The sequence below is a fragment of the Astyanax mexicanus genome, chromosome 25, assembly GCF_023375975.1.
Source record: "Astyanax mexicanus isolate ESR-SI-001 chromosome 25, AstMex3_surface, whole genome shotgun sequence".
Taxonomy (NCBI): Eukaryota; Metazoa; Chordata; class Actinopteri; order Characiformes; family Acestrorhamphidae; genus Astyanax; species Astyanax mexicanus.
Window position 1 is genome coordinate 16093256 of NC_064432.1, and position 13651 is coordinate 16106906.

At 39.8% G+C, this 13651-nt stretch overlaps 1 protein-coding gene across 8 annotated transcripts in view; it reads right to left on the reverse strand.

Moving 5' to 3' along the window:
* LOC103039205 (girdin) overlaps positions 1-13651 on the reverse strand; it is a 61716-nt gene that overhangs the window by 18689 nt on the left and 29376 nt on the right. For all 8 annotated transcript variants that reach the window (XM_022681869.2, XM_022681865.2, XM_022681867.2 and 5 more), the window contains exons 6-19: positions 13273-13356; positions 12644-12784; positions 10705-10874; positions 7498-7579; positions 6543-6701; positions 6216-6362; positions 5966-6113; positions 5497-5669; positions 4466-4603; positions 2899-3969; positions 2083-2210; positions 1445-1583; positions 633-809; positions 353-514 (exon numbers count right to left, since the gene is read on the reverse strand). In XM_022681869.2, the coding sequence (XP_022537590.2) occupies positions 353-514; positions 633-809; positions 1445-1583; positions 2083-2210; positions 2899-3969; positions 4466-4603; positions 5497-5669; positions 5966-6113; positions 6216-6362; positions 6543-6701; positions 7498-7579; positions 10705-10874; positions 12644-12784; positions 13273-13356 (2919 nt within the window). The remainder of the gene's footprint in view (positions 1-352; positions 515-632; positions 810-1444; positions 1584-2082; positions 2211-2898; positions 3970-4465; positions 4604-5496; positions 5670-5965; positions 6114-6215; positions 6363-6542; positions 6702-7497; positions 7580-10704; positions 10875-12643; positions 12785-13272; positions 13357-13651) is intronic.

Sequence of the window (13651 nt, forward strand, 5' to 3'; positions counted from 1 at the left end):
TGGAAAAATTAGCTACTGCATCTATCTCATCTGTTTTCATTTGATACATATATATTGCTGCACTAAAAGGTAGCAATTCTTATTTGTGAAAGTTGGGTTTAAGGTCACTTTGAAATAAAGTTGAAAAAAGTAAGCAATGATATTATTTTGTAATATTGTTCGAAGAATAACTAAAAAGATACTTAAATGTGGTATATCATGATATATATCGTTATCGTGATATAAAAAAAATCCATATCGTGATATATGATTTTTCCCATATCGCCCATCACTACTGAGAGCAGTAAAGCTAGAACAGAAGAAAAAGAGAAGACACAGAAAAGAGAGAGAGTGGATTCAAGATGCTGCTAACCTGTAGTTTGGCATTTTGTGTTTGCAGAGTAGTGTTGTTCTCCTGCAGTGAGGCAGTTTGTCTCTGTAGGGCTAGAATCTGAGCCTGAAGATTACTGCTTTGAGTCTCAAGCTGCTTCAGCTGGGTCCGGAGGGCCTGCTTCTCTGCCTGAAGAGTGGCATTCTGGGAAAATATGCACAATAAACCATTGATGATTCCTTTCCACTAGATCTGACAATTATATAGAAAGATATATTGGTTTTGGGGACCTAAATTTAAGACAGCAGTGAAAGTGACTTACATTTCTTTCCACCTCTATGAGGCGATCTTTCACCTTCAGCAGCTCTCGAGTGGCCTCATGGCTCTCCTTCTCCCACTTACTGACACTCTGTGAGTCACCCACTACTCTGGGAGGAGAGCTGTGTACCATGCGTTCCTCTTCTTCCCTCTGACGAAGTGCCTCATAGTTCTTTTTCACCTAAAATGGGTGAAATGGACAGATTAGTGAGGAATGGGAAACAGTTTAGGGATGTTCACATAACAAGCCTCATTAATCAATTCAGATTTTTTTCTCAGATCTTGGAGTTTCAAATTTATAACTGTAAATAACCTGTATTTGTCTGTCAAGTGGAATTTACGTCTGTCACTAAATAAGAAGCATATATATAAACCAATGCTGATGGCTGATGACACTAACTGCATGCATTTAAGCAAAAGGATGCAAAACCCAATCTGAACACTCACATTATTGCCATATGCTTATGAATCAAATAAGCATCTGAATTATGGACCACACATGATTCAAATCTGTTTTAATAAGACTGGGTTTAACACGTCCACCCAGGTCTAAGCAAATCAGATGTCTGTCACATTAAGGCAAAAAATCTGATGTCAGCTTGTCAATCTATTCTAATAATTTTGTAATATATTCTAGATTTTTTTATGTATTGGCTTAATAATTTGTTTAATTAAAAAGTTGATTGTTCAATGTAAATACAGCATTACTGATCAGATCTGTTTCAGTTCACAACGTAAAAATTAAGATGATTCTGAAGTGATGTATAGCGAAAATGTATTTTGCATGATATAAACAGAGATAAAAACAATGCTCACTGTTTTGAGTTCCTGGCGGAGCTCTTGGTTGAGGTTAGAGGACTCTTTTAGTCTAGCTTCCAAGGAGGCGATCTTCTCCTCCTTAATCTCTAGTGAGGATTTCAGAGTGGACTCCAACTTCGACTCTAGCAACTTGAATCTGAGAGTTACAAAACACCATATTCATTACAAGCAACAAAAACAGTGTCATTATCATTTATCAATGTCATATTTTTCACAGTTGCATAATTAAACCTCGCTACTGCTCAAAAGTTACAGAAAGGAAACTAACATTGTGAGATTAATATCACTTATATTGTTATTTCTGTACTTGTTTTTGTAATAGCTTTTGAGCTGATCTAAATAGTCAGCTTCAGTTTTTTTTGTTGAACACTGTGGCCCACAAAATCGTTAGCCTAACCCCACTAAAATATTTTCTAATATATAACCTTTGTATTTTTGGTCAATTGCCCACCACAAGGGTGCACACCCAAAATACAATGAGTACCACTTGTCTAGAGCATAATTATTATTATTTTTTATTTGATTGTGTTGTTACAGTTATTTGGCTAGCATGCACACAGTAAAGTTTCCAGTGTTAAGTCAACACAATGCATAATTGAGAATATGCAAATGAATTGTGAGTAAATGCAAATTACCTGGCATCAGAACTCTCTTCGTCATGCAACAGTCCCTCCTTATTCAGACCAATCTTCTCCAACTCATGAGTTAGTTTCTCCAGGTCGTTATTTATCTGTTGACCCTTTAGTTTCTCACTTACCAGCTCCTGAATAGCAAAACATCAGAATCAGATTAGAAAGCCAGGCTCTACTACGGAATGCCATTCTTCTTTGTATCCAAAAATGTGCTATACCAGTCAAATGTTTAAGACTTCTCGTTCAATGTTTTCTTTATTTTTATTATTTTATACACTGTAGATTAATATTAAAGATTGAAACATTGCAGGGACACATATTTAATCATGTAGAAAAAATGTTTGGCCTCCATAATCACCCAAACTAAAGTTGGACCACAGAGCAACAGGAGTGTTCAGCACCTCTGGGAACTCCTTTAAGAATTTCCAGGAAGAATTATTCCAGGTGACTACCTCATGACACTGACTGAGAAAATGCCATCTAATGAATGGAATCTTTTAAATGACATCTATTGAATCTAAAGTATGAAACATTTTCTCGTTTACCATTTATTTGATTCTTTATAGATCTGATGTCTTCAACATTAATCTACCATTTGAAAATAATAAAAAACAATAAAACTGTTTTTATTGTCATTAAACTGTTGTATACTGAACATATGAAAGATAGGCCAAACTGTGTCCCTCAATACAACATTGAAATATGATCCATTATTCCATTAATCCACAAAGGTGGGTACAAATAATTACTGTAATTGTTACAATCAGATTTCTTTCTTTCTTTTCTTGTGTTATTGTGGTGGCTAAATTGTGTATGTACCTCTCTCAATGTGACCAGTGTCTTCTTGTCAATTGTAGCTTGCTTTACCATCTCCTTGTTTTCTTTTTCAAGGTCTTTGACGCGGTTGTAAGAGTCTTTTAGTGTGCTAACTTCCTTGCTTAGGGCTCGATTCTCCTTCTCAAGGTGCGAAATGCGCTGATTGTCATCATCTAATTTGGAGTCCCTGATTTCAGCCTGCTGTCGAAGTCGCTTGTTCTCTTTCTCCAACTGCTTCTTGTCTTTCTCCAGCTGAGAACTTTCCTGCTCCAGCACTTTATTTTCCTGCTCCAATTGCTCCAGACGCTTGCTAGAAATCTTAAGCTCCTCCAGAGTCCTCTGAAGGCTTTGGTTTTCACTTTCCACATCCTGGAGCTCACCTTCCAGTTGCTGGATCTTGCGGCTGCTGTTTTCCAAGGCTTTTTGGAGCCGCTGGTTCTCAGAGTCTAAGCCCTGGTAACTTACCTCCAGTCGTTCACTCTTTTTAGATGAAGCTTTCAGCAGCTCCAGGCTCTTCTGCATTTGGCTTTTCTCGCTCTCCAGTTCCTTGTTTTCCAGCTCCAGTTGAGCAGCTTTGGCACCTGCAGACCTAAGTGATTCAGTTGTACGCCGCAGCTCTAAGTTCTCCTCGTCCAGCTGGGCATTCTCCTTCTCCAAGGCCTCTAGCTGAAGGGCTGTGTTCCTTAGTGCGTCAATCTTCTTCTTTAACTTTCTGCTCTCAGACTCCAGCTCAGTGTTTTCCTTCTCGAGTGAATCCACCTTCTCGCAGGTGATGCTGAGACTCGCTACTCGCTTCTGAAGCCCTTCGTTCTCCCGCTCTAAGCGATGGACTTCCATTTCCAGCTCTTCTGATTTTTCACCTTTCTCTTTGTAATATTCCAAGTCTTTGCGGAGCTGCTTGCGCTCAAACTCAAGCTTGTTGAGTTTGCTGCTGGTCTCTTTGATTGAATCGTGAAGCACGCGGTTTTCCTTCTCCACATCTTTGACCCTGGCCTCAGCACTGACTTGTGATCGCTGCCTGAGAGAGGCAACAGTCTGGTTCAGGTGCTCGTTTTCCTGCTCCAGTCCCTTCACCTGCAGTGTAGAGATACAGAGGATGTAAGCTGAGAAAGAACCGAATGCATGATTATAAATTTAAAGAGGTTTTGTATGATGCACTACACTAGAAAGACCCAACCAACCACATGGTGTGCCACAGCAACCATTCTGCAACAAATAGGCAACTACCAGTGACACCACAGCAATGACCCTGGATACCAAAGCAAATGCCCAGCACCCACATTGCACCACCCTACCAATCATCTAAGCATCTAAACAACATCAGCATCATCATAGACAATTAACATACCTACCAAATCTACCATACACCATATCTACCAAACACCACAGCAAACACCTGTTATACCAAAGCTACAGCCTAGCAACCACCTTGGATACAATAGCAATCAGTTAAGCTCCTTTCACATATGTACAATAACACAGAAGCTGAATCTTTTAATGCAATTTTTCAAAATTACTTTGTATGTATATTAAGTTTGGTAATTGGTAAGTTTTGCCATTGGTAACGTACCTGTCTCTCAGAGTTTTCCCTCAGCGTCTCCAGAGTCTTCTGCAGCTGTGCTTTCTCCTTCATCAGGTCTGAGCTGAGGTTCTCAGCACTGCGCAGGCTCTCCCTGTCTACACGCACCTCACTCTCCAGCTGTTCCAGCTGTGCACAAAAGGTGGGTAGGTTTACAATACATATGTATTACATATTGTGGTTTGTAAAGGGGGCAAAAGGACTACAGCTATAAACCAATTTTGAATAAAAATCTTGAATCTTGAATCATGATTTGGCCCCCAGTCCTCCTGCTCTCTGAGCTCAAATTTGGGGTTTAGAATCTAACAGGGATAATTAATACCCTCTCTTTGCTCACACTCATGAGGGGGGACAGGGAGGGATGGTAAGTGTCTGCATTGTCTCTGAAACACAGAAACAGCTGCAGGGCTTTCTACATCTACATCCACTTCTGGAAGGGTTATCCTACAGTCTGTCCGTGCACACATTCAATTTTTGTCATTTTTATTTTTTTTAATAAACTCAAAGCTTTTCTAAAACACATGCTTATATAAAATTATGCAGAAGGCTTGTACACCTGCACATGCACACACACACAGAGCATAAGCCCATCACGTACGTATGATCTATCTGTAGTATCTAATTCTGTCAAAGCTGCTTAAGTGACAGCTTAGTGTGGCACACGTCTGGGTTGAGAGCACCCAGCGACTGTGCTTAAGCTACAGCATGACCCTCTATTTCACTACTCCTTTGGTTCAACTTTTCAGCCTTTGTGTAAGGAAATTGCATTTTATTCATGACTTAATCTAAGCTTAAAATGAATTGTTAAGCCTGCTAAAAATAAATCGAGTCCAGAAGCACAGTCTGTAAAGTCCTGTAAAGACTTCTTTTGTTCTCTCTGTCTCTTCTTGTCTTTGCTGAACTACTTTTTTATTATGAGCCACTTTAGTGAACTCTTTTTAATGCGAGTTTTTGTAGTACGGAGCCCTAGAGCAAAGACGTGCACGTGTACCTTGAGACAGCGAGAGGACGTATCATCTGACCTTTTGGCAGAGTCTCTGGTTCTCCTTCTCAGCTTTAACAAGGCGTGTGCTAGCCTCCCCACAGTTCTTCAGTTCCTCCACAGTCTTCAGGAGCGCTTGGTTCTCCATCTCCAGCTTCAGGAGTCGGCTGGAGGTCAGCTCATTCACCTCGTGACCAAGAGACTTCTGAGGAACTGCAGGCATTTGTGCAAAATGATGAAATGAACAAAAATATAAAATTAACACTTCTCATCTGCACACTACAACAACTGTTACAACAAGCCAAACTGAGCTTGCTCATTTGGAAAACAACCAGGGTTTATCTGGGATTTAGGACCAGTTAACCTTATTAGCTTCGTCAAACGTGGGCCGGGTGGTAATCTGGGACTTGCGGTCATTAAATATTAATTACGTTAATCAATCATGTGTGAATAATCCAAATGCAATCTGCAAGCTGCCAGTGCTAAGGCTTCAGAGTTTGCAAGCTTACCCTCTGTAAGCTCAGGTGTGGTTTTGGAGAGCTGCTCCAGCTCCCAGCCCAAATGCAGAGACTCATCCATGCTCTGCTTTTGAGCCATCTCTAGTGTCAGGTTCTCCTCCAATAGCTCCTCAATGCGCTTCCTGTCCATGTCTCGCTCCTTAAACACAAAACAAACATTTTAACATGAGGATTTACATAGGGTTAAAATCGTCCAGTTATGTTCTATTTATAGCTTTTTATAATCTTCTAGTTCTCTTACCATCTCCATGTCATGGATTTTAGCTTTTAACTGCAGATTCTCCTTCTCCAGTTCATGCAGCTTATCAGAGCGAGCTCGGGAGCCTTCTAGCTGGTCCTCCAGCATGCTCTTCGTCTCCAACAAAATCTGATTGTCCTCTTTCAGTTCCTGCATGTTACCAAATATGACCGATTTATGACTAGGTTACATAAGACGACCACAATATAAGCAAAGCAACACTGTCTACTAAATGCAAATGAAACTAATAAAAACAAAAATGGTACTAGGGGAGAGCACGTTGTGTAATTTATGCATGTGCAACATGATACATTTTCAAATTTAGAATACCTCCACTCTGGCTTTGTAAAATTCAATGTCATGGAGCCTCTCTTTATAGCGCCCCACTTCACTCTCCAGCTTGTCCACTCGGATGGCCTTCTCTCTAAGGGCATCAAGCTCATCCCGGTAGGCTCTGGCAGACCGTGCATCAGACAGCAGCTGTAGGTTCTTATCACACCCCCCCAACACACACACACACACACACACAACAAACACACACACACACACAGACACACACATCAGGAGAACTGTTGCACCTAGGTGTGCAGTCAATGGGTTAACACTAATCCTGCCAGGAAGCAGGATTTCAGTAGTGTTTTGACACTTTCCTTGAGCACAATATGCTTACAGGTCACTCTAAAAATACAGCAAGAGCTACACACATGCAGTTGTTATCTAGGTGAAAACAGCAGAGAAAACAATCAGTTAGGAGATGAAGACTGTAGATTAAAGTTTTATCTATTTGTTATAGACTCTCTGGCTCTTAGGAAGAAAAGCACCCTGTCATGTGTTGAGTAGTTCACTAAGTTAGCCTTTTATTGTATTGTATTTTTTGTATTCATGACGATAACACAGTTAAAAGCTGAAAGTAAGCTATCTATACCATGGCAATGTCAGGAAGTAAGGATAGTTAGTGTTGTGCCAAATTCTTCCTCTCAGACAAAATCCAGCTTGCTTCCAATGCATATGCATCACACCGCAGAACGAGTCTCAGAATTTTTTTATATTTCTATTTTTAGGGACTTAGGGGGACCTTTTAAACCTGTTACTTTGATTTGGAAAAAACTGAAAAGTCAGAAGGCCTTTTCTGCAAAACAAGCAGAAGGAAGCAAACAAGGTATGTGTGAAAGCACTCTAAAACACTGACACAAGAAAGTGTGTGTCCTAATAGCTGGTTCGAAGAGGTAGTACTGAGCATCAATACAGGCTATGTTAAAGTGGAGAGTGCTGATGTTCTTTCTACCTCTTGCTGAATCCTCTTCAGCTCTTTCTCTAGGTTCTCCAGCTCCTGCCTGCAATCCATTAGTTGCTCACTCTTCTCTTCCCTGAAACAAAATGATATGTCATCAATACACATGCACTCCATTTTTCATCCCTGATTCAAAGTTAACTTTACTTTTTCCTATAATTTAACATGTTAAGAAAAACTACTTGCTTTGCTTGAAACACTGAAAAAATATTAAAAGCACTAAAACGAAAGGAATTATTAATATGACTTGTAAAAAGCTTACAAAGCTACAAATTATTGTAAATACTTTCAGTGCCATAAATGGTACAGTTTATCCTAAAGCTGTGTGTCACAATTATATCAAGGAAATGCAAATCTATAACGGTTCTCTCAAACTTCCTGATAGCATACAGCTGCATAGTGGGCACAATCCTCTCCTTTGATTAGCTCCTGTTACCTCACAATTATCTCTTACTCCTCTTACAGGAACACTTCCTCATAAAATGCTAATGTGGCTAACAGTGGTGGAAAACCTATGTAATACCAATTAGCATGGTCTAATTTTCATAATACATACAGTCCTAGTCGCATCATTTTTGGAAGACTTGTTCCTTCAGTAAACGATGGAAGCATGTAATGAGCCTCATGCATGTACTAAACAGCTCAAACAGTTCAGGAGTGAATTAAATTAAAATTGGCATGTATTGCATGCTGACAGGGCAAGGTGGGGTGGTTCAGGAACTCTTAGCAGTGCCGCGAAAAAAAAAAGGCATCACTAAGCGCTTTCAATGCTGCATTTTCAGCTGCCACACTTTTGTGCGACACTGTTTCATCTTTTCGTCTTTGTACAGCATCATATTTTAACTTAGTCAAAGTGTATTTGTTTAGTGCTTTGTACAATAGGCATAGTTACCCAGCTGCTCTACAAAGATCCAGATCTAAACATCTAGCATTAAGAGAGGAAGCTTGGAGAGGAAACTTGTATCACCAATGACATCTCCAGATTCTCTGTAGGTTATGTGTGCTGGCCAAACCAATGTTGTCATCAGAAATTTGGAAATCATTACATGCCAATTGAGTGATAATACATAACACTTATGAAAAAAGTAGTATAAATCAAAGTGTCAAAGTTAAATGCATTTTTGGAACTTGACAGTTTTTGAATGTGGTTTTGATACACTATTATTTTACAAAGTAAAGCAAAACAGAAAGGGAGGAGCTTCTCAGATCTGGAAAAACGCCCAAAAATCCTGATCCAATCCGCTGACTCAGGACTGGGGCTGATTCAAGCATATTTTAATGAATAAGGTATCAGCTATTTTAATCCCAATCCAGTTCCAGTAAGTTTTTTAATTTGTACTTTCTATACCATCCTAAACTTTTCTGATATTGTTGTAGTATATATCTAATGTATAGTGCTCAGCTGGGGCACATCCACAATGTCTGATGGCTGTATAGAAAATTTATACTCAACCCAACTCCATCCTAGGCTTACAACACACTCAGCAAAACAAAACAAAACTGTTTGCTCAGCCTGAGTGCTGCAGCGCAGAGATGAATGTGTCTTTTTTTAGTGCTTCGTTGCGTTGACAAAAATAGCCTGTCCTCTTTCTCTCCTTCAGTGCTCTAACTAAGATGGGAACAAGAAGGAGATAGGGCACGACAAACGCAAAAGCAAATGCGCTGTGATAAACAGAGATTTTGTTGAACTCAGACTGTGTAGAGCTTAAGACAAGAACATGCAACAACTCCATAAGTAGGTCAAAGACGCTTGAAGAATATCCAACATGCTAGATTATGTCTGATCTGGGCCAAATCCCCAGATATCTGATCCAGAGTCAGGCCCGGTGGACGCTAGCTAACACTGGCTACGTCCCCCAACAATTGCCTTGCACATTCATTCTTCAGCATGCTGACATCACTGTGACAGGGTCAGGGCATAACTAGGCCAACAGCATCTAACGGAGGCTTGAAACACTGTTATATGTGTGTCAGATCCCCAAGGCTCTAGACAGAGTGAGCTGGGAGAAATTAGAACTATTTGCTTCACATTTGTACAAATCCAAGAAGCACATAGCTGTTTTTTAACTCCTTTATTTTTATACATAAGTGAACAAAGCAGGTGCTGACAGGTACACAACAAGATCATCCTCTCAAAAGCTCAGCAAGGCTACAGGCAGGCTGGCTACAATGCACTTAATATCAACTTCCTCTCATTATAAAACTGCTTCTCCAACAGAGTGACCGCTACCGCTAAATCATACCACTGTGTATTGTCTCTCAAGGTTAATGTCCACTTAAGGAGGAAGTTCAATTATTTACAAGCCTGCAAAAAGCTCCTGTGCTCTGCCTTTCCCAGTCAGACAAAGCAAAGCTGCGAGATAAGGGAAACTGTAATCATTTTAAAATATTGTCTCTGACAACAACAGGGAGACTTTTCTCCCTGACTTGACCGTTTGCATTTGCTGTTCTCAGGAATTTTAGAGAAAATCACCAACAGTTATGAACCACGATGATATGTAGAAAATGTTGGCTAATTTTAAGCAGCCAAATTAAATGCAATTTGAAGCACAATCTCCTTTAGATATGGCACATCGTCACATGTCTTCTCATACTTTTTTGTGTTTAAGTAAGACACTTTGAATTGCAACTATCCATTAAAAGTGCTACTGAGGATGCACCAATTGATTTTTACTCTTTAACTCTTTTTTTTTTCACAATCATTTCATCGCAAGCATTTTATAGCAGTTGATAATGGGAATTTTTAGAATTGTTGGTGCTTATACAACATTAAACATCTACGGTATGAGTGAGGCCGTGCCTTAGATTACTCGAAATTGAACAATAATATGCATTATATAGCATATTAGGAGTTCCAAACAGTGCAGTAGCTTGCTTCAAACAAGCAAGTAATGGGACTAAATTGACTCTTCTAGCATGGGCTTCATTGCAACAGAAAATGTTTGTCTATGACGTGCACTGTTACAGATGACTTGACCTGAAGGACGCCTGATTTAGGGCTTTGGTTATTGCAGCAAAACCTACATGCACTAAGCTTAAAAGAAATGTGTATAAGTACTTTTATTCTTTTCTTTGTTTCACAGTTTAATTCAGTAACATTTGGCTAATACTTTTTCTGGTAGTGTGACAGTCCTATTTTGAACAGCACCATGTGCTAAAACACAAGCAATACTGAGATGTTAAATGTGGGGCTTTACTCACAGCTCCTGTCGGAGGCGCCGGATCTTTGCCTTGGCGTCCGCCAGCTCCACAGATAGATGCTGCCTGCTCTCGGTTCGCCGCATGCTGGGTGAGTCATTAGGTGACTGGGCACTGGGTGCAGGGGGTGAGTACTGGCCACAGTCTCTCTCCTGGGTCAGCTCCACAATGGTCTGGAAGCAAAGAGGCACTATTAACTCGCCAAACATGGTACCCACACATTTTTTAAAACAGAACAATTCTGTATAACAAATAATTTCAGCTACTTTTTGGGTGACTCATGTAGTAATTTATTTGATTGTCACAGAAAAGCAATGCCAAAATAATAGTATGCTCTGGAGCAGTCACACAGCTGCAATTCTCTATCCACATGTCTCACAATGCACAATGTAATCTGGTTATTAGAGTGGTATAACCCCTGTAGCAATGGGATGTGGAGCAGTAGAACTGTCTTCTCTGAAGTGTTTGAGCTGCAGCCAATAACTAATAAGGGATCAGTTTGAGTGGCCTTTTTTTGAATAACTAATTATCCATTATCAGTACCTGACCTCACTAATGCTCTTATAGCCAAATGCTGTTAAAGCTCTATAGCAATGTTCCAAACTCTAGTGTAAATATGCCCTTGCCAAAGAGTAAAAGCTGTATCAAAAGAAAAAGATTATATTTTCCTTTTAGTGAAAAATCTTAAAATTTAAAATGCTGTGTGATATAAAACTAAGCTTTACCCCTGTTTGGAAACTGCTCTACAGTCGTGAAAATGGTTCTTCAGGACCACAGAAACTCTAACAAAGCAAGCTGCTTTTCACTGAGGAAAACTATTTTTGATGAGTTTCTGATTTGCTTCTCTCTTGTTTATCAACAACAGAACCACATGTTTTTTACTGTTTCTATGGAGAAAACACCATGGGCTAGTCATGAGGAAGAGCCCACTTCAGGCATTTAGAGGGTGTATTATTACATTGGCTGTATACTGTGCAACAGTAAACTCGTCAGGCAATATAAGCAACCTTCCCCCTCCTCCGTTCTGCGTGAGGTCTCCAATTAGGGAGAGGAAAGAGATTGGGGCAGTTATGCCGTGCTAGCCCGAGCAGCCAGCCGTGATGATTTCATTAAATTAAAACCAGAAGGACAATAAGCAGAGCGCCACCAGAACTGGCCAACAAGACTGGACCTGCTCTGTGGGGCCTGTGCTAGAGGAGGTAAGGGAGGGGTCAGCATGTGAGTGACCAATGCTGAACTGAGAGGAACAGGAAGGACATTTTAAGAATATATCTGTAATCAGCAATTTAATTTAATCCCTGCTCCAAGTGATGTGTGGGAGCAAAAAAGTGTGAGATAGGGTGAGAGAGAGAGAAAAAAAGTATCACTGAGAGAGTGAGTGTGAGCGAGAGAGAGAGAGAGAGACAGGGAGGCAAAGAAAAAAAGGGGAGGGAAATGGTGTTTTAATGAACAGCGGCTGGCCACAAGTGGGGCTCTGTAGATCATTATCCAAGCCCAGAGGAGCAGAAGATACAGGGAATGCCCTCAAAGGCCACTGCAACTCTGTGGGAGGGCTGAGTTTAATCAGCCTCACCTGAAGCACAAAACACTGCATATGCGTTTAGACACTCATACAGAGCAGATTCAGTGTTTAGCAGCAGACATTAGAAAGATAGATATGACTGCATGATATGGGGGAAATACTAGTATCACAATTATACTGATACAGTACATTGAGATGAAGTGTGATATGGCTTGCAACATAGTAAAGGACATGGGTCACATGTACATCTCAAGTTGTTCAACATTGAAATACTGACTGTTAGAGGGCACAGTCTACACACAGCAGCTTTCAGTGCTATTCTGCAAATGCCAGTTTGATAGAAAACTTTGGAATGTGAAACCCTAGAGAATATAACAGCTGTTTTACAATAGAATAGTCTGTTCATTCAGACTTCGGTACCTCCAGCTGTTCGTCTCTCTCGTCCACCAGGTGTTTGAGATGGAAAGCCAGGTTTCTGGAGAGTGAGTCCAGGTCTTCAGGGGGAGCCTCCCCACCTTCCAGCCACTGTAGATCCAGCACATTCTCCTGATTGTGTGTAACCTTCAAAACAGCAGCACATGTACTCAAATCTATTTTAAAACAGTAAAGACAAAATATACTAATATGAGATAAATAACTGTATAAACAACTGTCTACATTCATCAGAACTCTGCATACTTAGAATTTCTTAGTTTTTGTGAAGCTCAGGTATAGTCTACGTTTTTGTTCAGATCTCTATAAATTGTTTTGCCTTTAGCTTGTCTTCAACTTTTAACACTCAACAGCTTTAGTTTTCTTTCCAACTTTTATGAACTGTATACATGGTTAAGTTTACGTAAAACTACTTTCAGTGCTAGTTATTTTTGATCTTGGTACAAACACATCCAAATTGTATATGAGTAAAACAACACGATCAGAAAGGCTTAGACAAAATGTCCTCGGACTATATTCACATTCATTTTAAAGCATCTTTGCTGTAATATACAAGCCCTTTCAATAAAACATAGTTTAAATATTTTAGAGACGCAGTTTTATGGACTGCTTTTTACCTCTTGAATATGAGACGCAATAGCTGCCTTTGTGTCGAAGTCCAGCGTCTGGATTCTCTCAATGTACTCCTCTTTTTCTTCACACTGCAAACACGCAAGGAAAGTGAGGACACAAAGTCTGGCAATGCGAGACATGCACTACTAAGAAGATCTGTAAGAAAGCTATATCTTCTATACTTTTTGCATAGTCTGTTCTAATTTGTTACAATCTAAGGGTTAATAGATCAAGTAAAGTTGTCCAAAAATTACTCAAAGTAATATCATGATACATTATAAATTTAACATTTTTTTGCTTCTCATGTAAAGCATAGAAACTTCACTTAAGAAAAAGGTGTGAATGTGTATGATAGATTTAGTCTCATTATTTTAGTGTTTAGCT